The sequence below is a fragment of the Maylandia zebra genome, linkage group LG16, assembly GCF_041146795.1.
Source record: "Maylandia zebra isolate NMK-2024a linkage group LG16, Mzebra_GT3a, whole genome shotgun sequence".
Lineage (NCBI taxonomy): Eukaryota > Metazoa > Chordata > Actinopteri > Cichliformes > Cichlidae > Maylandia > Maylandia zebra.
In genome coordinates, this window is record NC_135182.1 from 14,170,750 (window position 1) to 14,198,027 (window position 27,278).

General features: G+C 39.9%; 3 protein-coding genes across 16 annotated transcripts in view; 2 read left to right on the forward strand and 1 right to left on the reverse strand.

Moving 5' to 3' along the window:
* Positions 1-294: 294 nt before the first annotated feature.
* Positions 295-3,027, reverse strand: commd6 (COMM domain containing 6). 3 transcript variants are annotated; one of them, XM_012923752.3, is made up of 7 exons: positions 2,760-3,026; positions 2,067-2,125; positions 1,545-1,610; positions 1,357-1,433; positions 1,007-1,175; positions 742-894; positions 295-651 (listed from the first exon to the last, which is right to left on the reverse strand). In XM_012923752.3, exons 1-7 carry the CDS (start codon positions 2,782-2,784, stop codon positions 601-603), a joined length of 600 nt encoding a protein of 199 aa, XP_012779206.1. In that variant the 5' UTR covers positions 2,785-3,026; the 3' UTR covers positions 295-600. The 3 variants fall into 3 exon arrangements, with proteins under 3 accessions (XP_012779206.1, XP_012779207.3, XP_076730858.1); XM_012923753.3 differs by lacking the exons at positions 1,357-1,433; positions 1,545-1,610 and having other exon boundaries at positions 1,012-1,175; positions 2,760-3,027; XM_076874743.1 differs by lacking the exons at positions 1,357-1,433; positions 1,545-1,610 and having other exon boundaries at positions 2,760-3,025.
* Positions 3,028-5,655: 2,628 nt separating this feature from the next.
* On the forward strand, positions 5,656-11,991 carry uchl3 (ubiquitin carboxyl-terminal esterase L3 (ubiquitin thiolesterase)). Its single transcript, XM_004567995.4, has 9 exons — positions 5,656-5,795; positions 5,975-5,986; positions 7,177-7,305; positions 7,410-7,563; positions 10,336-10,421; positions 10,703-10,750; positions 10,851-10,926; positions 11,086-11,144; positions 11,230-11,991. Exons 1-9 carry the CDS (start codon positions 5,754-5,756, stop codon positions 11,317-11,319), a joined length of 696 nt encoding a protein of 231 aa, XP_004568052.1. The 5' UTR covers positions 5,656-5,753; the 3' UTR covers positions 11,320-11,991.
* A 1,400-nt stretch (positions 11,992-13,391) lies between these two features.
* Positions 13,392-27,278, forward strand: part of lmo7a (LIM domain 7a) — a 48,423-nt gene continuing 34,536 nt past the window's right edge. For 11 of the 12 annotated variants that reach the window (XM_076874744.1, XM_076874748.1, XM_076874755.1 and 8 more), the window contains exons 1-4: positions 13,392-13,531; positions 13,660-13,835; positions 21,310-21,380; positions 23,601-23,670. In XM_076874744.1, coding sequence (XP_076730859.1) covers positions 13,764-13,835; positions 21,310-21,380; positions 23,601-23,670 — 213 coding nt within the window. In that variant the 5' untranslated portion in view covers positions 13,392-13,531; positions 13,660-13,763. Of the gene's footprint in view, positions 13,532-13,616; positions 13,836-21,309; positions 21,381-23,600; positions 23,671-27,278 lie in introns of those variants that run through there. The other variant, XM_076874745.1, reaches the window with a different exon arrangement.

Here is a 27,278-nt window from a genome sequence, read left to right on the forward strand (position 1 = left end):
GTTAAAGACATTATTTCCCTTTGAGCTGTAGAGTCAAAGTAAAGTAGTGGCAAAAATGTGTTATGGACTTCTAAGACAACCGCAACAATTAAAAAGTTGGACCACTTTACATCACATGCTCTACAAAAAGACAAATCAATATTACATGTAATATTATTTGAATATATATTAGTATGTAATTTGCTGTATAGTGCGCTACTACAGTCTCCTACCCCTGACAAAAATATAACAGATTAGGTCACTGTATTGTTTTCATTTCTGGGGTGGGGGGTAGTTTAGTGTAAACATACACACTCACAGGCAAACTGAAATTTATTACAGACTGAATCACATCACACACATTTGGCAACACATATATTAGTCAGATTTTGCTGGCTTAGCATTTTAAATATATAATGCATAACTCTAAGCTAACCCAAGGCTAGACATCCTAAAAGTATTATCAAGTGGGAGGTTGCGCAATCTGTGGAAAAATACAAGCACAAAACTGAGAGTTGGTGTTTTGAGACAACCAGCAAATAAACACTTATGTCAAAGTTTCTTCCGTTAGTTGCACATAAACCTGGTATAACTGTAACAAGCACTTAGGTGTGCTAACAATCATACAGTCTCCATAACAGCTGCCATCTCCTTGAACTGTTTGTAGAAGTTCTGCAGAAAGAAGAAGTAGGAGAGGGATAAAATATCATGAATAAATAACACCAACAACACTACATTCACATGAAAAAAAAAATACAAAACCTGGAACTGTGGGATGGTCATCTCAAAAGACCTCTGACAGATTTGTCCTGAAGGCTCAACAATCTTCAGCAGCAGACACACAAATGGGGAGTTGAGAGATCGACAGGTGTCTGAGCTCACTGCCATGCCAAGCTTCCACTGCATGTCCACCAACTAAGGCAAAACAAAGTTCCATCAGTTTTGAAAGAGAAGAGGAGAAAACGAGAAGTTATATGTTCAGGGGGGGCAGAATATATATACTTTATTTCATTAAACTTGGACAAACCTGACCGATGCTAAGCATGGCCTGGGCCTCTTGTTGAGTGTGGACTGACACACCATGTTCACTCCACAACTTATGCAAGACCTGAAGGGAAGCTTTGGTCCACTTGGTAGAGCCTTCTTCCAGCTTTGACACAAGTTCATCCCCAGAGATGTTGCTCTTTCCAGCTGACCTAGCAAAAAAAAACACTACTATCACAGCCTATAGTAGGACAACATCCTACTTTATGTATAATTTGGCCTTTTTAAGTGTGCTATGTAAGAAACAAATGTATGGAACATGGAAGGCACAGTTATCAAATTCAGAAACTACATACTTTATAAAAAATTTAAATGAAATGTGAGGGAAAATACCGGAATGTTAGCAAGAGAAATCTGATCATGTCCTGCAGAGCTTCATGATCAAGCCTCACTTCAGCTCTCTGAAATCTCTGCCCACAAAAAAAACAAACAAAAAAAAAACCCAGAAAAGGTCTCAAAAGAGGAATTTGGGAGGATAGGTTATTATAAGTCAAATGTATTCTAAAGAAAGGGTGACTCACATCAGAAATTTCAGCTGAATCTACTCCTCTCTTCTGCCCTTGAAGATAAGTCAGTACGTGCTGACACTGTGGAGATTATTGAAGATTAGCTATCAGAACTGCAGCATAGCCTCCACAGCTACACCACATCCTATGGTACTTGTGCACAGTGGTTGCTAATAGCCCTGAAATGAGCGCTATTTTGGTCAACAATAACATCCTCCAGTAGCGAGTTATAAAGGCAGTGTTTTGAAGTTGCACAACTGTTTAAGTTATCGGAGTTTCATAATACAGTCTGAGCCTGTGGCAGTGAAACTAATGAAACAGCCCCAAAACAATTTAAATAAAAGACTTATATTTACAAGTAGCTGTACGTGATGCTCAAGTAATGGGAAAGACCCAGAACGGAAATGGGGAGAGTTGCAGAAGGAGGGTTGTCTGCAGCTGTCACTGTAAATACTATTTAAGTCTACTCTGTTTTCCTAGCTGCCACTTTTTTCCACCCGTATAGTAACATACACAACCAAGGACAGATACACTCACCACATCTGCTAACAGATCTGGAGAAATCCTGCATATGTTGTCCACAACTTTGTTGACGCCTTGAATACAGAAGTGAAACAATTTATTTATCACAAGGTTTTCCATACTTCTTTTTAATGCAGTCACAGGCATCATGGGAGTCTGAGTACTTGTGTCTTCTTAATGCTTTTTGTGTTCTTTCTTTCCCAAGAGCAGGCAATCACAACTGCAATAGCATGATGATATAAATTATGTAACCCGGAAATAAATATAGTAAATAAGATAGTATATAGTATAGGCCTTACCTGAAGAACCTTGCATAGTGATTTGTCAAATAACAGTGGGTAAACAAGGATAAAAAAATAATAATAATACATGTAATAACTAATACAAGAGGGCAAGGTTCATTTAGCTTTTAAAACATCTTATTTTGGCTTTATTATTGAGCTGTAAACATTTGTGTATTTCTGCATGTATGTTAAAGTAGCATTCATTAAAAAGGGGTTAAGGGCTTTTAAGCATTAGGAGTCAGATGCTGGAGTCAAATATAAGTGGGGGAAAGACAGCGACAGGAAGTCTCTGTGGTTACAACGGTGTTAAGTTAATGCTATGCAGTGGCTAAATTAGCACATATTTCCTGGGTGAAAGCCTAATCTATTCTTCTTAATTGCCATTTAAACAACATTCTACTGAAGTGGAGTAATGCGAACCCACCATATGACTCCTCTGCTGCTGGCATCCTCTCTGTCAGGCTCTGGGTTTGACCACGGTATTAGCGCAGCCAAATTAGCGACTTTCTCGCTAAATTTGACCACCGAACAGATTGCCTTGGAAATTTCAGAAAACGTTTAACGTAATTATTGTATTATTTACAAAAAATAGTAGTTATGAATAAATCGGCTTCTTAGATCAACTAACCATCTATTCTACGTCAATTCTGTTCATTAATGCTCCTTCCTTAAAACAAAAAAAAAAGTCTTCTTCTTTGGTTTTATTAGCTTATAGAAAATCACTGTAAACGGTGCATAGCGCCATCTGCTGTAGCAGATATTTATTGTTCTAGTCTTTTGCAGAGTCAGCCGGAGAGGTGGCTCATTGACTCTAAATGGTCAGGATTTTATTTGGGGAAATGACCAATCAATATTATTTCTAGTCCTCAATCACTGATTTCAAGAGAACTAGATAAGTGGTAAAAAAAAAAAATCTGTCAAAGTGGCTGGTCTAATTTAAAGCTCTGCTAGGTTAAATCTCTGATTTATCGTCAATATAGTTGTATATCTGCGACAGATTTCTGTCCTCCTCTCCCCCCCTGCACAATAGCCTATTAAAAACATGTTTGCTCATTTTTTTTAACTGAACACCCTAATAAATATCCAGTTGTCTTCAGTACTATTCTACTGAAGTTTATCCATTAAGAATTAATTCATTCATTTGAGTACAAAAGTTAAAATGAACTTATTTCAATGAACTCATGAGAAAAGTCTTTGAAGTTTTGAACAGCTATGCACAATTCTACCACATCTGAAATTCAATATTTGGTATAATCACTTCTGTTACATGCATTTTCTTGTCATTTCTTAAAGTAGTCTGTAGGAATAGTTCTTTAGGCTTTGCATGTTGCCAAGGTGTACCTACACTGCTTCAATAATGTTGAGGTCTGGGCGCTACAGGGGCTAGTCTATGACTGATAGTGGTATTTGTATGTTTTTCTATCCAGGTACACTTTTACTGCAATGGCAGTGTATTCAGGATCATGGTCATGCAAAACAATTAAGCTGGTGGCAGTCAGATGCTTTCCAGAGTGTAATGTAAAATCTGATGGTACTTTTCTGTGTTCATAATTTCATCGATTTTGACAATATTCCCATCACCAGTTGATGAAAGGCAGGCCCAAACTATAATGTTTTAACCTCACAGTGTGGGTATTGATGCCTCTCTCTTGACCTCATCCATACATAACGACAAAGATTTGAACACAGCAGTTCAAATTTGGATTCATCACCTTATAAGACCTGTTGCCACTCTGTGCCGTTCTTGTGTAGTTTGGTATCCCTCTGTCTTTTCTCTCTGATTCTCTTTCTTATAAATTGTTTTTGACAGCCACTCTTTCTCTGAGATCATTTCTCATGAGGGATCTGCAAAGAGTAGATGGATCAACTGAAGGGCCAAATGCATCTCCCAGGTCCTATGTCAAGTCTTCTCTGGATTTTTTTCCTATTTATTAAGGACATGACTTTCAGATATTGTTCATCTGGTGGTGGATAGAATAGTGCTTTATTGTCATTGTGTATGTACAACAACAAAAAATGAATCTGTTTAAGTGGCTTAACAAACCATCACTCCTCTGAAAATGGTCAGTGTACAAGGACTGGACTGAAAATAATTCATAAAGCAGCCCATGTCCAAAAAAAGCCTGGAGAACTATGGCTCAAAAGCACTTAAAAATTACACCAAAGTCTGGCTCATTGGAAGCAAAATATGAAAAAGTAAGTGGTGGCTCAAGGCTTTTTTGCAGAGTATTGTATTTCTTAGTACAATATCAATAAATCAAACTAAAGGGTTGAAAGCTTCAACAAACCGAAGTCTTACACACTCACCAGTTTAATCATGATGTCTTGATGATTTGCTGCCTAGGTCTCTGATTTATTGATCCCCTTAAGTTCAATAAGCCTCTTCAGCACTCTCGAGGTTGATGAACAGCTGTTTTGAATCCCTGCCAAATAGTTCAGATGAGGGACTAGGAGAAAGTATAGGGTCAGAGAAAAACAAAAATACATCATCAGACCACTAAGCTTATAACACACAGTCATTACCATGTAATTACAGTCAGTTAAACACTTTAGCAAAAGATTACTGAATAAAATACTACTAATAAAAACAATAATACAACAATAATATACATTAATAAAAACTTACTACCTACTTAAAAAAAATCTAGAAATACATCCAACAAACAATTGTTTTCCTCACATGATGGTTTCAGTTTTGGCATAATTCACAAAAAATAAGACGATGAAGGTATACCACCAAAGTGTTATGAATCAATATTGAAAGGTATGTTATGAAACCTTGTTGACTAACTATAACCACATAAAGAAAAATATTTTTGTTCTTTCTGTTTTGTTGTCGTTTTCTTTAGCGATTGAATTTATGGCCAACAACGCCCCCTACTGGTAAAAATAACACTTAGATTAATAATTTAAAAATGAAATAATTTAATTGAGTGTGGTTCTTGTTGTTCATTATTTTTATTAATATTATTATGGTGGTTAGATCATTAAGAAAAACAATGACCAGTGTCATATTATGTCAGTTAGATGGTATATCGGGGAATATACTTAAACATCGTCCATCCCTGAGCGCAAAAATGCCTTTATCTAAGCTCCGCCCATAGCCCTGGAATAGTCCACCGAGGCTGAAGATGGTGGGATTACCATACTTTAATGTTCATTTTGTGTATACAGAATCATATTTAAACGATTTATAATAAACATGTTAATGCATCCATATATGTCGCATGCCTTATCGAGTCTTTTGGGCATTTTCTTTGGGTAGTTATGGTTTATTGATAAAGTCAAGTCACCCCCGCGGATCACACAACGTGCGCCCTCCAGACGCGGAAGCGAATCGCAGCTGTCAAACAGATTTGATTGTAAATCGGACTCAGCACTACTCTAACGGGAAAACATCACTTAGTTGTGCTTCACAATGGATTCCCCACGTTGGCTGCCTCTTGAGTCAAATCCAGAAGTATGTTTTCCTGGTTTCCTTCAGAACATGTTGTTTTATCGAAGTTATTCATTCTCAAACATGTGAAAGGCAGCTAACTTGAAGCTATCAGAGAGAACAAAAGCTAAAGCCGTTGTCGCCGCTTTGCTAACCCAACAACATTTTCATTAACGTTTTCCATTTGTGTCTTCTCATTTCAGGTCATGACTAAAGTAAGTGTTTTCTTTTTATATTTTCCGTAAAACACGATAGAGTAGTCAAAGCAAATAACCAAACCGGTTCGGAGAGATGCAAGGCCTACTCAGCAGCGGTGTTGCACCTAATGTTATTGTTAAAAGGTTCATATTACATAATATGATGTAATAATGTCATGTAAACAGACTGACAGGAAACAAGAGTGAAGAAATCTGATAAATTTAAAGTTTTGTCAACTTGCCCTGCTTCTAATTTTAAGACGTTCAGTCATTTTCCTCATACTTTTCATCCAACTTTCCAGCTGTTTCAGTCTGCAGATAGTGCGGTGTGTTTGATGTCATTCGCAGGACGCACACTAGATGATTACGTTACACTTTATTGCACAGGTTCCTACAGCTAAGAGTATTATGTAGCATAAATTAAATGGTGTTTTATTGATACAGATTAATTAATGTCGTTCAAGTGTGTAACTACTCAAAAGTGGGCGTGAATATGAAAATAAATCAAATTTTGGGCGCATAGACGCAGATGATATAGTAATGGATTACCGGTTTGTAGTCGAGATTTTGAGTGAACTCTGATATTGTAGGATACTGTAGTTTGTTTGTTTGTTTGGGGGGGGTAACCAAAAAACTATTTTTAAATTGTTCTTAACACTCGTTTAATACAAACATCAAACAGAATCGCAACTGCATCCTCCAAGCACGAATCATCATCCTTCTAAATAAATTTTCACCAAATATTAAACATTATACACTTCATGAAGGCAACTCTTTTTTTTATTTATCACTTTTTTAGTTTTTTGCTGATAGACTGATTGACTGTTTTAGCTGCAGAAGGTGTCATTTAGCAATTGAGTGTTTGGTTGAAATAAATAATGAAGGAAATTTGTATTTTCTCCACAAAGTGTCAAAAATACTTTCCTGAAAACGGTGTTACTGTAAAAAGTGCTTCTTATTATGTTGCTATTCTATTAACAGTTTTAGTTTTCAAGTTTAAATTCCTGACATACAATGGCATAATGTTTAATTCTATACCAGTTAAATTACATTGAATTGTCAAAAGTCGAATGTTACAGAAACATATCCTTTTAGGTAGAAATCTAATTTTCAGATGGTAATTAGGAGCCAGCTATTGTATTTATTTTAGATTTAAAATGTCTAAGTTTATTTTGATCTGCATGAATTTGCACTCCGCTTGTGTGTAGTTTGTTAGCTGTCTGGGTATGAAGCCAACCTGGCAGTTTGGGGATGTGTATGGATTGGATCCGGAGCTTCTCAGCATGGTACCAAGACCAGTGTGTGCGGTGCTACTCCTCTTTCCAGTGACAGAGAAGGTACCTGTTATAAGTCACGTATTTTCATTATCCATATGTCAACTTTACATCTGGTTAGGAAACACTGTTAAACTGATTTTCTCTCATCTGTCATGTCTGTCTAGTATGAGGCATTTAAACAAGAAGAGGAGGAGAAGCTCAAAGATCAGCCTCAGGTTTCTCCAGACATCTACTTCATTAAGCAAACTATTGGAAACGCTTGTGGAACAATAGGATTAATTCACGCTGTGGCAAACAACCAGGCACATCTGGAATTTGGTGAGTTTTCATTATATTTTTTATTGAGGTTACTTTAATGATCATTTAGCTTTATTTAGACAGTTTTTTTTTTTTCTATAGCCATCTATCTTGTTTGGTTTTTGATGAACTAATGTGCAAGACCCTATGCGTGTATATCAGTGAAGTTGGTGTTGCTAGGTGCCTGTTACATGCATAAGAGCGGCAGAATATTAGAAACACCATCAACACTATCCAGCGTGCCCAAATAATAAACCAAATGACCTTGGTACAAAACCTATAACAACTTATACACCTGTATGTCAGTGTCAAAATCCATTCAGCAGCTAGTTATTAGGTATCTTGCTAGTGCCAGATTGGATCCATTTTGCCTTTGGAAATGACTTAATTCTTTATAGCACAGATTCAAAAAGTTGCTGGAAACATTCCTCAGCTATTTTGATCCACGTTGACGTGATGGCATCAAACAGTTGCTGCACATTTGTCAATGGTATGTCCATTAAACCAGTCTCCTGTTCTAAATGTTCACTATCGGATTGAGACCTGGTGACTGTGATGTCACTGTCATTGATGTCATTTGAGTACAGTTAATTCATTGACATGTTTGATGATTTGAGCCTCGTGACGCGGTCTGTTATCCTGCTGTTATCCAATCAGAAGATGGGCACATTGTAGTCATTAAGGGATGGGCATGGTTAGCAACAATACTCAGGTAGCTGTGGTGTTTAAATGATACATAGTTGGTACAAAGGGGCCCAAAGAGTGCCAAGGTTATATCACCCACACCATTACATCACCAGCTTGGATGGATCCATTCTCTTATGTTGTTTACAACAAATTCTGACCTTACCATGTGATCTCTGTAAACCCTAGAGATGTTTTTCTTTGAAAATCCTAATAGATCAGCAGTCTGTGAAAACCTCAACAGCAGCCATGTCACATTTGTTCTGATGCGTTGTTTGAACTTCAGCAGGTTGTCCTGACCATGGCCCTGTGCTTCGTACGTCGCTTACTACATCCAAGATCAAATGAAACATCCAAGACCAAATCATCGCGCTAACTCTGAGCTCGCTATTCCGGTTCCCCGAACACACCTGTTGTTGACGATTAGTATAGCTGGATAAAGTAATGTGAGATCACTGGGTGGCCCAACAGGGGCTACGCATCGATAGTAGAAACATTGATCGGCAACCCTTTGATTGGTCGGCGAAAATGTCGAAGGAGCGCGCTCGGTATTTTTCGGCAGCAGAGCAAGAACTCTTGAGTGAGGGATTTCAGGAGTTTCAGAGTTTAATTAAAACGCAAGGGAACACTGCAAAGGCTGCAAAAGCAAGGAGAGAGGGCTGGCAGAAAGTTGCTGACAAATCAAACTCGTAAGTAATTCAATAATAACAATAATAATGGAGTGGATTTATATAGCGCTTTTCAAGGCACCCAAAGCGCTTTACAATGCCACTATTCATTCACTCTCACATTCACACACTGGTGGAGGCAGCTACGGTTGTAGCCACAGCTGCCCTGGGGCAGACTGGCAGAAGCCAGGCTGCCATATTGCGCCATCGGCCCCTCTGGCCAACACCAGTAGGCGGTAGGGTAGATTTATCATATCACACCATATTATCCAATATTATATTACATTATATTATATTATAATATGTTATATTATATCCCCTTTCACATTAGAGCCACAACAGGACCCACTAGAACATGGGAACAAGTAAAAGTGAAATATAAGAATATTCTACAGAATGGTAATATTTATCACTTATATTGCTTGTCGTCTCTTGGAAAGAGACCCTGGAATACTCTGTTTGTTTGTTCATAACAGCAACCAAGAAAAGGGCAGAGCAAAAAAAAAGACAGGTGGTGGTCCTGCACCCCCTCGTCAACAAGTTGGTTAAGTGAATAATACCCTCACGGGAAAATCGATATCTCTCTATGAGCACACTGTCGCGCTGAGCTAAAGGATCCTGTCTGTCCCGCAATATACGCTGAATTCTGAGGACTCTCCTTATCAATCTTGCACCTTCCGCAATGGGTGGCTCGCGTAAACGGACAGGATATGACTGCGACAGACTTCCCAAATCCACCTTCGCTTTTATAGCCGTGGTCTCTCATCTTGATTACACGAAGTAATTTACAATTACTACTCTGAAATATGAATTACATCTGTAATAATCACATACATGTAATAGAATGTTAATAGTACATTTCCCTTTTTTAGGGAATGACCTGTATGTATCTGTGTGAAATCAATAAAAGGATCAAGTGCTGCATTATCTTTGGTTACAGTGATGTTATTTATTTATGGTGAAACAGTGGTGGAATATCGCTGTTGCTTTCGTATGAATGACGCGGGCATACCTGCGTGGCCGCGATCTAATCCTGTTTACATAAAGTAAACCTGCTCCCCAGCAGGTTTACGCTTACGGCTCTGTTGCTATGACAGCAAGATGGGCTTCGGGGGACCGAACGATCCAGGATCACGCGAAATCGTCAACAATCTAATCCAGCTAACTCACTTAGCTCGGTACGAAGCACAGGCCCCATGTCTGCATGGTTAAATGCACTGAGTTGCTGCTTAAATATTTGTGTTAATGAGCAATTGAACAGCCGTGCGTATCAGAGTGGTTGTTGAGTTTATGGGCATGTTGAAGTTGACTTCTCTCATTATCTCATTTCACTCCATTATACAGGTGTACCTAATAAAGACGTCACTGAGTATAAATCTAATTTTGTGTTTGCTTTAAGTCAGTTTTTTTAGGTTCTATTAAGTGTTTTTCTTTCTTTCAGAACCTGATTCTCCTCTTAAGAAATTTCTTGAACAAACATCTAAAATGACCCCGGAGGAAAGGGCAACCTTCCTGGAAAAAGACGAGGTTGGAAAAGTATCTTTATTAAGAACAGGGTGACAAAGTTTTCATCACGTGTGAAGGACAGTACTAAGAATTGTGTAACCAACTTGTCACAAGAGGGCATTGTCATACTTGTGCTTGCTACCGCTTTTGCAATGTAATAGTACAAAGTCATAAAAAATTATTTCACAAACCAGGAAAAAGGAAACCATAACAAGATCAATGCAAAAATGTGCATCATTCAAATGACCCTGAAATATACAACAGAGGAAACATTCAGCCTGTTTTCCTGTTTTCTCTTCCAGAGTATACGTGTTACACATGAATCCAGTGCGCAGGAAGGACAGACTGAGGTGTCTTTTTGATTTTTAACTCTGTGTTATCTCAAGTTTTTTTTTGCATGCTTTGTGTTGAACTTAATGCACTTTAACATTTGCTTCTTGTCTGTTGTAGGCCCCAAGTTTAGACGAGAAAGTGAATCTGCATTTTATAGCTTTTGTGAATGTTGGAGGGCACTTATATGAACTGGGTGAGTTAGCCACAAAGCAAAAGTGCGCTTATAGAAAATATTTGGTAGAATTTGTCACATTGTTGATGGTCATTACAATCATTACAACATTTAGTACTAGAAGACTGGAAGCACATTTTTGTTAAACCTACATGATTAACTTTTTCTTCCAATACCTAGATGGCCGTAAGCCTTTTCCTATTGCCCATGGAAAAACCTCAGAGGATACTTTCCTTGAGGTGAGACAACCAAATAAAACTGAGATGGTCTTAATAATACTGCCATAAGCTTGCCTACATTCAATCATTGTCTTCCTTTTTCTAGGATGCTATAGAGGTTTGCAAAGTCTTTATGGCTCGCGACCCTCAGGAGGTTCGTTTCACCATCATTGCCCTCTCCAAAGATTCATACTGAGGAAACTACTCTGTTTTTCTCTGACCCTAGAAAACAAAGACAACATTACTGCCAAACATTCTGAAGTGCTGACTTTATTTAATTTTTCTTTCAAAATGCTATAGCAAGTCGATGTGTGAAGAAAATAAAATGTCAGGGATATCCTTGTAAAGTAATTTCCCCTTGTGTTCTACATAGTTGTTAAATTAATTCTAAAGCAAACAGAGTGCTGCTTGTCAATAAAGGTATTTCTCACTGAGATCTGAATTTTCCAGCTCGCCTCTGCTGACATCTCTAAATGTCATACAGGTATTAGCTGTATGGTCTCGACATTGCACTACGGTTTGTTTACTTAATTTTTGGCCTTTTGGTGAAGAAGGAAATGTTAAAAATTTCTACATCACTGAGGAAAGTTAACTTTTTTTACTCAGACTTCAATGACACATACTGTATGTAGTGATTTGTTTTAAATGAGATGTCTAATCACATGCTCAACACAAGCTGAAGAAACACATTTGCAAGCTATTTCACTCATAGCTTTGAGGGGGGAAAATAGGCCTAATGTTGTTGGATGCAGTAATGATGTTGAAGTGAGGCTCACTAAACACGCAGACTATACAGCTGGAAATCTGTGTGGAAGATGCCTAGATTTTTGTAATAAGAAATATGTCAAATAAATGAAAAATTTATTAAGCTCTTCTTTTGTGGATACTTTTTCCTGTTGCAAAACCATTAGCTTTTTACCTTCATCCTGAAAAAAGGAGTTTTTACGGGACTCCATAAAGTCCATTGAAAAGCAAAGTAACCACTTAAAACTTCCATAGGGGTCAAAAGGGTACATAGCAGCCAGGTGCTGCTAATCAAATGCACTTATTCATTTATTATTAGAAAGAGTGAGTGTCTTTATAAATGCAGAAGTTTTGGCAGTTTGCTGGTCTGGAGAATTTAGGTATGTGTTAACACAATACCACAATCTTCCCAGAAGTGGACATCCCAGCAAATTCACCTCAAGGTTAGGCTGTGCAATGCTTAGAGAAAATGCAATAAACCCCCTATATGTTTAACTGTGACAGTATGATTAAAAAAAGACTGAACAAATATTGGTTGCTTGAAAGGGTTTCCAGGAGATAAGGATGTCTCATATCTCTAAAATGAGCATGGCAGAATGATTTACACCTGAACAAAACACAAGACTTGGAACAGTGTTTTTTGGACATATGAGACCAAAATAACCCGATATTTCTTGAAAACCAAACAGCACATCAGCAGATGCCTCATACAAACTGTCAGCACGGTGATGGAGGACTTGTTTTGCTATAGGACCTGGTATTTTCCAAGTCATTGAATTGACCATGAAATTTCTTTTATACCAAATATTCTACATGGTTGTAAAGGAGAGTGGGGAAAACTCCAATGAATTATACAGAAACTGATCACATCAAATTATTGCTACTAAAGGTGGTTCTACAAGCTACTGACTCATGCTTCATTTTTCACAGAACTGCAGATAATGTTGTAGCACATAGCCTCTTCCCTACAAGTTCCAAAAACAAAAAAGCCCAGTTGATTGAAATGTAATCAGTAAGTTGTTCTAAAAGTTGCAAACCAAATCCCACTCATTTTAATGGATCGGCATGCTGTTGTTTCGCAATGAAGTTTGAAACCCTCGAGTAAAGCATGTGCTCAGGTCTTGGAATACCCCTTAATCACCGCTTGGCGGTGGTGCAGGAAAAGAACGTTATTTTAAAGGTAGCGCCGAACTCCTGCAATTACATAAGTTTTATCCATAGACTCAAAGTTTTTTTTTCCGCAACATTTTTGTGTTTGGAGACCAGACGTCAACCGACCTCACATTTTCTTTCAGGATATTTGTAGTCCGACAGAATTTAATGGCTTACCTCAGTATACACTTACACTAACGTGCATCTGGCCCAAACCAGGAGTCCAAATACCTTTCTTGGGGGGGCTAACAGCGAATTCAACCGTGTGTTTCAACTGGAATCCGCTCAAGGACCTGTGGGTGGTCCCCGGACCCGGGTTTGGAGACACTCCCGCTGCAGACTCTAACTCATGCAGCTCTAACACTTGAGGTGAAAAACTGTCTTTCGTGTGAGTGCTGCAAGAGGTGAGCTCAGCGCGTCTTCAAACACTCAATCGCTGCGTAAAAAAGGTGGAGTGTGTAAACCCGCTGCCAAAAGGACACAAAGCACAGGTGTGTCGGATGAAAGAAAAGGTAAGCAGTCGCAAGATGATGCACACTGTTACACCTTGCATTCATTTACGAATGAGCAGGTGGGAAAGAACAATAGGAGGCATATTTGATGAATGACTGAGAGTTCACCTGTGTGCACTTTTATGTAGGTTGATCGAGTTTGCTTGCTTCAGCTGGCTCACATTTATGTGGACCTTTTATATGCGGGCTGCTAGGACTTTACCCGCCGGTGAAGCTCGGATAATAAGTTCTTATGATGGAGTGGCGTGAGCAGTCTTCAGTCAGCTGCGAGGAAGCCTACTCGGAGGCGCAGAGATGGATTGAGGTGAGTAAAAACACACACACACATACATACACATATATATATATATATATATATATATATATATATATATATTTCAGAACTTTCTTTACTTCTTTGCTGTCCTCAGTAGAATTAACAGGTAAGGCAGTCTATAAGTAAAAGTTAAGGACTGTCAGTTGCTAGTGAAAAAGATCTGTTATTTGTATATCTTTTTAATTTTATAGTTATGTTTTTGGCGGAGTTTGACCTTCCAATACATACATGCTTGAGAAATTCTTTATGACTGTGAACTGCTTTAACCGCCAGCACCCAAGTTCCAAATGATAATAGCCCTGACTCAAAGATCCATACAGGCATGTGTCACCTTTTGACCTCACGTCTCAAGTTACCCAGCCATCAATCTTCTCTTTTGAAAGATGAATCACACAATTCTTAGCACTTATCTCTTTTCTCTTCACAGAACAGGTAGGTGGGTCTGACCCCAGTCATCACTGTTGCTGGCTGATACTTCTGATGTCAGATCTTGCCTAGACCTGTTTGTTTGTTTTTTTCTTTCATTTACCTTTGCCTTCGAGGCTTCAGTTGCTGCAGGTAGAGAGGAAAACCCAAAAGAGCAATTAGGAAAATCTTCTATGACTGATCCAAGCTATTATGTAACTGTGGATTAACTCCGATTCATAACAAATGACTGAGATTTTGGGTTTATGGTGCTTATACAAAATTACATGTTAGCAATGAATCCAAGCATTCGTATTTTGTGCTGCATATTATGATTATGACCAATTCTGAAAGTGAGCAATATACAATAGAGGTTTTGACAAGAGGGTTCTTTTCTGAAGCTGAAAAAGTGTTTTACAGTAATTTCCCCCTCTCTTGTGGTAGCCTTCAAATTTTAAAATAGCTGCCAACAGAAAAAAAACTCCAGCTGTTCCATTTCATTCCTAAAATGTCATATTCTCTAAAGTTTCCACTCCAACTCGCGCCAGACTGGCGCTTTTTTTCCCTATTCTCATAACAAGCGGGTGAAATTATGTGTCCTCATCTTGCAAATTCTCTTCCCAGCAGGGCTGCATGAAACTGCTGCATGGCCCTAACTAAACAAATATTGTTCTTATTTCATGAGGGTGAATCTGAATGCTTTCAATGTGACATCAGTGTCTCTCACACTTGCACACTGGCCCATTGTAGTGGCTTTGCTCATGGAGTGAGGTGGGGGCATGATGGTCTGCAGGGAGGGACTTTAGGGAGGGTGAGCAGAAAGCTGAACAAATGGGTGAAGGCAATGGGGGTAATATTTTTGAAAGAATAAGACTAAGAACTATTCTGCAATACAAGAACAATCAGCTACTTAGTACCATCAGAGAGGAAAGGTTTCTCTTCAAAGAGATCCCCCCCTCACTTCTTGGATTCAGCCACTGAATGATTAACAAGCTGCTTGGCTTCACAGCACTTTAAACAGAGGCATGTGTGCGTGGCGAGGTTGGTGGTGTTGTTAAAAACTAGACTAAATGGTCTGGAGCCTGTCACATGGACACATTCCTGCATTAGCTTCCATGGCTGTGAACATAGCCCCCTCGAAGCTGGCAGGCTGTCAGCGCAGGGCGATGCGTCCTACAACCACAGGGCCCAGTGGAATAATGGAGGTCCTCTTTAATTAAATAGAAAGGCTTCAAGTGTGATTGGTGGGACAATTGAGAAGAAGTGGCTGTGTTTATATTTACAGGTCAGAAGATCATGTATATGGCTGGTCCGACAATAAACAATCCGCTATGAATAATAACTTGGCAATTAGTAATATAATAAAATCATTAAGTCTTAGATCTGTGTTTCACTAACGGTGCCGAAGCAAGCAAAGATGTCAGACACATGGCAGCATCTTTTCCGCCACCTCTTTTGTTTACGTTGTCATTAATAAGACTGAATTTTTCAAAGAGCCTGCTCTCAGAACAGTTCTAGGTGGGGTTTCCCAGTAGCTATTGGTCCATGTGAAGCTCATGTTAACATCGCACTCTTTATTCTGTATAACATTTCAACTCTCAATGCTGTGTGTTTGTGTGTGTGTGTGTGGTTAGTATAAAAAATGCTGCATTGTGTTTCTCAAAAAAACAAAGTGGAACAAAGCAAAAGGTCAAAGGTAACATAATACTGCAGATATTGTGAAGTTTTGTTACTTATCTGGTTACAGTTGTGTAATACTGAACCAAAACTAAGCCCTTTATAGTTTCTTGTCCCATCTACCATAGTAACATGTGTAAGCAATGTAACTTAATTCTACTTTTCTGGAGATTTTCCACATGCACTCACTGGCCACTTTGTTAGGTACACCTGTTCAACTGCTTGTTAGTTCAAACCTCTAATCAGCCACATGGCAGCAACTTAGTGCATTGTTTTTCTTGCAGATTTGATAAGCATCAGAATGGGGGAGGAAGGTGATTTAAGTGACTTTGAGTGTGGCATGGTTGCTGGTGCCAGAAGGGCTGGAATATTTTAGAAAATGATAATAAACTGGGATCTTCCTGCACAACCATCTCTAGGGTTACAGAGAATGGTCCAAAAGAAAGAAAGGATCCAGGAAGAGGCAGGAGGATATGGCAAGACCGCTTCAAGCTGATAGGAAGCCAACAGGAACTCAAATAGCCAGTTGTTACAACCAGGCGACGCAGAAGTGCACGACACATAGAGCCTTTAAACACACGAGCTGCAACAGCAGCAGATCACACCAGGTGCCACTTCTCTCATTGAAGAACAGAAAGCTGAAGCTACAGTTTACACAGACTCACCAAAATTGGAAGACAAGTGAAGACTGGAAAACCGTTGCCTGGTCTGATGATTCTCAACTTCCTCAGCAACATTTAGTTTGGAGGATCAGAATTTGTTGTAAACAATATGAAAACATAACCCTGCCTCATATCAACAGTTCAAGCTGGTGATGGTGTTAGTATACTGGGAAGCTCATCTTGTAACCGGAAGGTTGCCGGTTCGATCCAAAGCTCTGTCTGTCTCAGTCATTGTGTCCTTGGGCAAGACACTTCACCTACCGCCTACTGGTGATGGCCAGAGGGGCCGATGGCGCAATATGGCAGCCTCGCTTCTGTCAGTCTGCCCCAGGGCAGCTGTGGCTACAACCGTAGCTCGCCTCCACCAGTGTGTGAATGCGAGAGTGAATGAATAGTGGAATTGTAAAGCGCATTGAGGGTCTCGAAAAGCGCTATATAAAAATGCAATCCATTATTATTTTCTTGTCACACCTTGGGCCTTTAGTACCAACTGTGGCCTGCAACCACATTGCAGCAGTTCTGAAGCCAAAGAGGTTCAACCAAGAATTAGCAAGGTGTACCTAGCAGCGTCTGGTGAGTGTAGGAGGGATTTGATTGTTATTTACCTTTTTAATCACCTGTTTATTTTCTGTAAATGTTTTTGTTAAGTGCAGCAAAAGTTTGAAAAATCTCTCTTATAGTAGAGCAAGTTGTCCAAGTTGAGGTCATTGGGGTGTGGGTTTTGTTAGCCAGCTAAATATAATATTGCAAAATGTTACAATTATAAATGCAATGGATAAAAAAGGACACATTTTTGGAAAAGAAGTATCTATTCAAATACTTTCCTCAATTATTTCATACAAAGACTGATTTGGAAAGAATTTCACAATTAACAAATCCAGAAAGGAATATTATTAGATATGCTTTTATTCCATGTGGGGTTTGAGACATTTTGCAGCCATCCACATAAAATAAGTAAAATAAGAAGGTTATGAAATGCTATCTGATACCAGCTAATCCACACAACATGCTACGACAGATTTTCCTTGACTTTTTGTGTGCAAACTTTTCCTTATATAAGTGTTATGTAGGGTCATTACCTTTTCTACAAATTTTTTTTTTTTTCAATGTTGCCAAGTTTGAATGAATCCCCCCTCCCCGTGACCTATGCTGCTGTGTTGTTTTTCATACCAAAAGCTGTGTTGTGCAATTGATGATTAGTCACTTCGCTGTAGCCTCACTCGGGGTTTTGACTGTTTTGACAGAAACCAATTAGAAACGAGGCCGCATGCTTTCAGACGTACTCATGTGAGACCAGCCCTCAAACAAGACAACATTCCCTTGCAGTTACATGTTGATGTACTCCTATTATTCCAGGATGCTGATGGTGTTATTACTAAGTGCTTCCACAGTAGTGTCTTTCCCTTGAGTCCAAACCTTGAAATATTTGGATATGGTCCCAGTTTCCCTCTGATGACCCATACCTCAATGTGCTGCAGAAGAAACAAAGAATTTCAGGAACAATTAGTGGCCAGAGGGGCTGCATCCGCACAAACCTTGAATACAGAGTTGCCTCAGTGCCCTGCATGAATAAACAATAACTGCGGTCATGGATGCAGAGTCTCTGAATATTTGGCCTCTACCACAGATAATGGTTCACTCCAATAATAATAATGAATTTCACAGGACCCTTCCACAGCCCAGAGTAAACTTTGGTCACATTTTGGTGGAAGCTGGAAGGTGAAGGTGGGTGCGCATGAAGGCAAGCTGTTTTTGAAATGCCTGCTCCGGCTTAAACCTCCCTGTTAAATCAGAGCGGCAGTATGTTGGTGCAGATTAGAGTTTTTTATCCCACATGGCAGGTTGGACAGGAGAGGGAGGGCACAGCAGGACTGGATCTAAGTGCAGTTAATACCTCTAATGATGACTGTAGAGGATAGAATTATGCCAATGCTTCCAGCTTTGTGTTAATTCCAGGTCGGCTCCCATTTTTAGCCTTGAAGTTATTATTGGAATCATTTTGTTGGTTGATTAGCCGATAGAACTATGAAAAGAACGTTTAATGAAAAATAAATAAAGGGACACTTTTAGGAAAGACCCAAATTAGATGGAATCATACTTCCGATAATGTTCCCACATGTAGTGTTTGTTTGCATGCATGCAAATCCCAGCTGTGTGTATAGAACAGTAGGGGTCAGGATTTCATATGCCAACTGCAGCAGCTGGCTGACTGCTCTCTGTCTGCTGCAGGGGTTGTTTGCTCTCCGTGTGATTTTGTGTTTGTGTCTACATGTCTGTAGCTTTGCATATCTGCGTGCTGGTTTCGTGTTCTCAGTGTCTGGTTCTGATTGTATTTTGGTCAATGAAAGAGGAGCAGGCCAAGATCTCAGTGTATTATGTAAACAAAACATGTATTTCCCAAACAGCAGCACAATCACATATGCAGAATGGCTTCCTCCTACTAGTGTGAGAACCTTAATCTTTATTCATCTATTACACCATGGTCTAATACTTTTGGAATGATGGGTATTTGAGGCTTTGGGCATCTCAGCTTACCTAGGGTGTGTTTTGGGGTGTAGCACAATCTGTTGGCAAGGAATAATAGTGGCATCCAGCCAGTCTCTATAATTGTTTCTGTTTCTCCTGTCATCCTAAAAATGTTTGCCTGTACTTAACTATAGTAGTAATTGTCCCAGCTTTTGTTCCTTTCTGTGGGACAAAGGAAGTCAGACAAAAGGCTTGGAACAAGGAACATCTGATCAATCAGTCAGCGAGACTCGTCCAACGTGTTTTTGCTTTCTGTGAGAGTGCGTGCATTTATGTTTTGGCTCATGCCAGCTGCACCCACCAGTATTATTCTTGTAGTTCAATGTGTCAGCTCACCCTCCCTCTTGGTGATTTAAGTTACAGTAATGTGCAAAGGTCTTGAATCAGCCTCCGTTTCTTTATATTTTGCTGGAAAAATGTAAATAGCTGTAGCAATTTATCAAAGCACGTCCAAACATACATGGAAATACCGTATATAAGGCAAAAACAGACTTGGTTTAATTCTATTTTACAATTTGGCTTCTTGAACTTTGGCCTTCCATTGAAACCAGTTCTGATGAGGATTCAGTGAAAAGTAGATGGATCATCTGAAGGGTCAGATGTGTTTCTCAGGTTATTTTAGAAAGCCTGGAAACTATTTCTCAAGACCTCTTAAAAAAAGTGTTTTACAGTGTGCATGCTCCCACAGTAAAAAAAAAAAAAATACTATGAGGTTGCCATTGTAGTCATAACCTCTGCCAGAGAGGATAGCACTGCTTTTTGTTTCAACTCTTCAGGGATTGCTTAAAAACTGAGCACAATGTGTGGGAACGTTAGGCCACTGGCAAAGAAACACTTAATTTAAAAAGTCCTTTCTGCTTTGGAAAATAGAGGAGGATATTTTTGTCCAGTTGTTTTTACTTGTCCTGCAGTGCACTTACCACATTGCAAAAGTTCTATGAATACATGTATAATTGTCTAATGTGTTTTGATGTACATGCAAATTAAAAAAAAAAAAAAATTCCACAATCCTGATACCAGAAAGGTTGGGATGCTGTGCAAAAAGTAAATAGAAACAGAAACCTTACAATGGTAAACTGCATACTACATCTATTACAGCAGTATGGCTTCATAGTAGAAGAGTCCAGGTGCTGCACTGGCCTGCCTACAGTGCAGACGTTTCACCAACTGAAAACATTTAGAGCACCAGATCCAGGAAGATCCAGGGCTCTTGAACGGCTAGAATCCTGTGTCAGACAATAATGGGACAACATTCCTCTCCCAAAAGTTCAGCATCTGGTTTCCTCGGTTCCCAGATGTTTACAGACTGTTGATAAAAGAAAAGCGGATGCTACATAGTGGTAAACGTGGCCCTGTCCTAACTTTTTTTTAAGACATGTTGCTGCCATTCAATTTAAAATGAGTTAGTATTTCTCTTAAAATGGTACATCTCCGTTAAAAATATTTGACATGTTGTTGTGAATAAAATGTGATTTTATTAAAATGGCATTCATTGCATTCTGTTTTTATTTACATTTTACACAGCAAATAAACCATGTGGAATTGGGGTTATAACACATAAAAAAGCTATTATTGGAAGTTCAGAATGCATTAATGAAAAGCTACAACAAGCAGATACAAAATATAATTAGTGTTATGTTTAAAATCAAGGATGCAAATGTGCATGAGTTTAAATGCATAAGGCTGCACGACATGCGTGCGGTGTGTTTGTCTGCGTAATGGCTCTTGGTGTTCCTGCAGCGGTGGTTTTAGATCATGGGAAAGGCATGAGGCTATAACAAAGTGCTGTGTTCCTCCCGTACTCCAGATGCTGCCATAGCTTTGTGGTTCAGGCAGTCTGACTCCAGCACAGTTTTAGCACAGCTCTCCGGTTTACCAGCAGCTTTTGGCATTAAAGTGAGAAGACATGAGGTACTTGTGAGCTCCTGAGGAATACCTGAAGAACTGTGCACGGCTCTCTCCCCGCAGAGACAGCGTAGGAACTCGAGAGGAAATACCTCTGACTTCCTCTGCTACTGTTCTCAACATCCTACCTTTCTTCTCCAGGCTCTCCACCCTATTTCACACATATAACACCCCACCCCCCCTCACCTCCCGCCTCCTCTCCTCATCCAACCCTGATTGCTCTGTTATGTTTTTTTTTTTTTTGTTTTTTTTTTGTATCACTTTTTTTCCTCTTTTTTTCCCCCCAGGCAGTAACGAAGAAAAAATTTGGGAGCAAGGACTTCCGATCTGCGCTGGAGAATGGCGTTCTTCTGTGTGAGTAAGTACTCTGCTTTTCCCAGGCACCTCTCGTAAGCCACTCATTCATAAGGAATCCCTCCGCTCTCCTTCAGGTCTGCGCACCGACGTAAGTGTTACTGATGTTTCCCAGGCAGACCCCCTGCTGGGTCACTGTTTGTTTGTTAGTCACATGAAGTGAGCCTGTGTTTTGAGACAGCACAATAGTGACTCTATTATGTAGTTATTTGATGTTTTCTTTGTCAGCTCTTTCCCCTGTGGTCTTGTTTGAGAATATGAAATGTGATCTATTTCAATAGGAGCTGTGTTGTGTGTTTGACAGATGTTACAGATCTGTGGATCGGGCAGAGCGCCATCGTTACTTTAATGAGAGCTGTGTGAGAAGCTGTGTAGTGAATGGAAAGAGCTCCAGCTGAAACCGCACTGGAGAATCAGGGCACCCCGCTTTCTCATTAGCATGGGTACATCGACGGGTACATACATTTTTGATGAGTTGGAGGAACAAATTTATCTGTCCGGGACTGGCTTGTGTGTTCATTCACTAACTGCTCTTCTTAGAGTTGTGGGTTTGTGGCTTTTTCTCAGATTAGGGCTCTGTGTGTGAGGGCTAGCCTCATGTCCCTTCATGTGTCTGCTTGTGGGCAGCACTGCTAAATGGGCACATCACTGATGTGATTTGCTCGGATCAGCAGGAAGCCGTAATTACCAGCAGGCCATGCAGAATCTTCCACACTCTATTGGCATTGGTTCAGAGAAGAAGCCGTTCATTCTGCTGATTTGATCCTGACTCGTCTGTTTGCCTGATGTCAGAGAACTACACGGACACTCTCACTCACGGGCTGTCTGTGTTTTCTCAACACAAGGAAGAGGAAGACAGATTAAAATCGCTTTCACCTAGCAACGCTGCCTCCCTTCCCATTGTGTTTTGGTTATCGGAGTTTCTCGCTTGGAAAAGAATGTTTTGCGTGGATCGCAGACATGTTTATATCCTACTTCACTTAAAGTGTGTGTTATCTCGTAACGTTCCATTGTTTCATGCTAAATGAGTAATGTGAACCCAAATGGCCCTTTGCATTCTTTCTTTACATCTATTGTGAGCACATGCTAAGCCTTATACCAGTCCATCCGCTCCCAGCCCGCAGAGTAAACAAATTATTTTGCCTCATGTTGAGCTTTTAATGTGTTATTTTTCTTTAATCAAGCAGTGGGGGTTGTAGTCACACCTTTTTATTGCTTTGGATTACATTTTATAGGGATTTTTATTAATCAGTCATGCAGAATAATAAAACCAACTGCACAGTATTGCATAGTTTCATGCTTACCCCCACATGGATCATCTGTGGGTGTCTCTTACTCTCTGGCACTGGGATGTTTGCTAATAATTCGAATGAACAGTCAGCTTGGAAGTTTGGAGATCTGGTAAACACCCTTTGCTCTTGGTAGAGGTTCTCAGCAGTTTGTGCAGCATGGTTATAACAGAGCTGGGGGAGACCACTTCCTTTGAGGAGTGCACCTGTCAAAGTAACATCCATATAAATTGCAAGGTTTTCTAGCTGAAAACTGAATTTAAGCTAGATGCTCAGTATTCCTCAGTTGACCTGTCAGTCATGTTAATGTAGCTCCCTGGTATATAAAGCATATGATCTTTATATTAAGTAGTAATGAATATAGGATTTAGTTGCAGTCTGCAGTCCTTGTACTTTGAGTATATTTGATTGCAAAATATTCTATAATTTAAACCGTGAAAGGAAGACTTTTTAAACGGGAAGCATGACTTGTAAATACCTCTAACAGAATAATTTTACTGTGTGGTAGTTCTTTTTTTTCCGACCAGATCTCTGAGGCACAATAAACTATGGTCATCTTATGAAGCCTTTAGTCCAGTTGGTCAAGCTGTTTGTTTTTTTTCTGCCTTGGGTGTTTGGTTAACACCAGAAATCCACCATCTATCTTACTTACTGTTTTCTGAGGCTGATTCAAGGTTTGTTTGGGGTTGTTTCAGTGTTGGAGGGTATATTTTAGGAGCAGTGTGCCTGGTGTGTTTACATCACAGTTGCAGCAGTGGCGATTTGCTAAACTGAAGCCAGGTGGCTACCATTAAACAAAGTCGTAAACACACAACACTAAGACTTTGCAACACATTTTATTCGTTCCCTCGCACTTAAAGCAGGCTAGCCAATAACCAACTCCTTTCACTCACCGTCTCCCTTCCCCTCGTCCTCTCCCTCTCTTTTGCTCACAGACTGATTAACAAGATCAAGCCTGGTGTTGTCAAGAGGGTTAACAGACTGCCTACTCCTATTGCTGGACTGGTAAGTTTTTCCCCCTTATTGTTTAGTCTCAATCTTATTGTATTTAAAAGCTGTACTCAGACATATCCTTTAAATACAATAAGAGCTCATCTTTATTTTGATCATAGTTTTGTCTCTCGTTATTGCATTTTTTGGGGGGGGATAATTTCTATTGTAGAAATAGTAGTGGGTGTCTTAGATTGGGTGGAGCAGTGTGAGGTGTAGCAGGCAGCAGCAGAGTTTTTGCTCAGTGACTTGTCGCTCCACGTATCCTTCCACGCTATTAAGTTCAATGAACGTGAAGCTGGTTGAAATGCCGCCGGTTCATTTGGTTGCATCATAAATACGGGGACGGCCGTGCTGAAGGCTGTGTTCAATCAAAACCATTACAGACAAAAGGTCTTTGTGTTGGCATGATGATTACAGTTTTGATTGAGTGATAGAATGTTAGACGGGGCCAGATTTGGGGTTTAAAACCAAGCGGCAACCTGCAGAGCAGAAAAACTGAACGCTGAAGTTCAAGAAGCTCCTTTAACGGCCATGTGACGCTGGCTCCAAGAGTCAGTCAATCCCCACAAACCCTCAAGTTTAAAGTTGCAACAGAAATAAACATGTCTTTAGAGTGGTGCAAAAACATCTGTTGTCTCTATGGCTAATTTCGTCCCTCGTGACGACACGACAGAGGATACATTTTTAGAAAACTCATCTGTTTCAGTTGCATTAAGATGTAAATTCAATCTTTGCATCAAATTTAGTATTAAGGAGAAATATGGACGTCCCTTAAAAACCAAATTGACATTAGCATTAAGTATTGGCGTTTTGTCCAGATATACCTGCACTATAAAGTAGGATTTGGGCTTATCCAGGTGATTTCAAGGTTCAAAATAGATCATAGGTGTCAAACTCTGGCCCGTGGGCCAAATTTGGCCCGCAGCCTAATTACATTTGGCCCACGAATTACTATTACTATTAGAGCGGGCCTACTGGTATTATACAGCTAATATATATATTATTTAGTATTAAGCTTTGCTTGTTCCATATTCAGTTTTTCAGCAAAACGTGTTTTAGTCCATAAGAAAAGATTCATTCTTATATCTGGAGGAATAAATATATTTCAATAAATATTAATGTTAGCCCGCGACTTTGTTCCAGTTTTGAATTTTGGCCCACTGTGTATTTGAGTTTGACACCCCTGAAATAGATTGTTAGTAGAATGAAGATGACTGACCTCTTACCGGGGTGCACCAACATCGCAAGTTATCCTTCAGGCCTTACCTGCTCTGCAGCAGGTTATGTTCGAGATCAGAGATCAGCAGGTATAAAATCTCCACCTACTGACCAAAATGACATCACCATTCCTGGAAGAAAGCTCGGAAAGAAGTGTGATCACTTAGCTTCATTGCTGATCTTACGTTAAGTGAGGCCAGATCATGGAAAGATATCCTGGGTTTGTTTAACTTGCTTTGTAGTACAGGGCCCAGGTCCATTTTCAAAGACAAAAACAGTAAGCCAGTGGCTTGTGTCTTTGGTTATACCAATCTTTGGTACAGTCTATGCTAAATACCTGTTTTTGAATCAGTCGGCCTGGTACTGTTGTCACATTTCAGCTGAGATCTTTTGGGCCTGGCTGGTTTAGCTAACATGGATGTTTTGGGAGCGTCTGCAAACAACTTCTAGGGTAGGTTTAAAAACCTACCTTAAACCCATCCCTCAGCATCTCTCTGTTGTGGGAGTAATTGGGACCAGCTGTCTAGTGGAATTATAGAGAATCCCAACCCTAGCTGAAGCAGAGGGAGTTCATGTGTGTCTATGGGCTCTGCTGACAAGACAGTGACAAGTTAGCAGTGAAATAAGCAGTCTGTAAACAACAAACATGCGCCATCATATAGGCATTTTGACGTAAATCAAATTTCCTGCCAGTTTGTTTTGGACTACTACTGACAGAGCTGGCCGGGCACCTGCTGAGGTAATAAGTTTCTCCTCCATCTGAAGCATTTGTGTGGTATTTCCGAGACCTGGACATAAACCTGAAACCACCTGATCATAAATTCTCTCGCAAATGTGAAGGCTTCTGGTTGGCTCGAGGCTATCAGTGACTGCCAACCACATGGAGAAAAGTGGAAAGTTCTCCAGACGAACATTACTCAGTCTCACTGATGCGAGAATATATTTCCTCTCCAAGTACTCTCACTTTTTCCCCCTATCTCGCGTCTCTTTTAATAGCAATAAGTGTGGTCTTTGGTGGTGTTGTTGTTGTTGGTGGTGGTGGAGGGAGGTGGTTTTTTAGTTGGAAGTTTGCTATTTTCTGAACATTTCTGTGTTTGCCCATTCATCTTCTGTTACACAACTTAGAAATATAGATCTGGAAGAAAAGCCAGAAGCAGTGGACAAAGAGCAAGAGTAACACTATTTTTCTTTTGTTTCTTTTTTCATTTTGCAGAGTAGATACAGCATGATTTGAATCATTTTGTTCCTTGCAAACGTGCCTCATTACCACTCAAATATGAGTATTTTCAACTTTTAGACTTATAAGTGGGGTTTGAGATTTGCTGTCTGTGGGATTGTCAGTACTCTAAATCAATACCAGCCTCAAGTTTGGGCAGAGCAAAAAAGACCAAAGAAGGAACGAAGGAGAGAGAGAAAAACAGTAAATCTCCAGTTTTGCAGAATATTTAGCAACATTGGCTCCAGTCTCTGGCCTATTCTTTGCTTTCACTTGTGTCCAGGGGAATGTTTCTCATGTCAGCAAACTCCTCTGACTGTTGCTGAGTGAGATGTGGGTTTGGGCCATGGAAGCCCGGTTCAAGCCTGGTTCTGCTTTTACCAGTGCTTAGCAGGAAGGCGGCAGTTGTGTGGTTGGGCAGCGAACTGCACGAATGTGGGCCTGGATCTGAGGCCCACTGGGGCAAAGCCAGAGGGAGGGAGTTAAGGATGACTCCATCTGCCCACTAAAGTGCAGACCATAAATACACCGTAATTGGCATGTCAGTGGCTGCTCCAGCACACACCAACTCCTTGGTGAGTTGAGGTAGTTGGGGGAGGATGGAGAGGATAAACAGTTTCAGTGGCCTTTAGGGTGTCTTTACTCATCTAAATGTGTAATTGTCTGTGCAATGAACGGTATTTGACCATGTTTTGTTACTGTGTTTGCGTTGTATGCGTGCATGTTATGACTGGATCCGACTTTTGAGACGTGTGGGCCCTTTATTGAGCCCGTTTGAGGAGAGACGGTATTTCAAGTATTCAATCTCCTCTTGGTTTATTGTCACAGGTTTTGAAACTGTGTAGCCTGATATTTTAATCATAACTTTCCTTGTTCTTTAAAGCACTGGAAGGGGTCAGTTGAGGGGAATTATTGTAGACAAAGAGAGCAGTGAAAGAAATGGCGTGGCCATAATGCGACCAGAAGGGATGAAGAAGCTTTCCGTTTCTTGGAGCGAAGTGCTTAAATCAGGATCCTCGAGTTTGCATGAGAGGATTAGAGGCTGCTGGATGGGTACAGCATATTTAGCAGGATTATATGCAGGCACAAGTCAGCATAAAATTCCTTCAACATCATTATCTCTGCATGTTCTGGGACTGATCTATTGGGGGGGCGGGGGCTTTTAGTTTGTTCATAATGCTCTTTG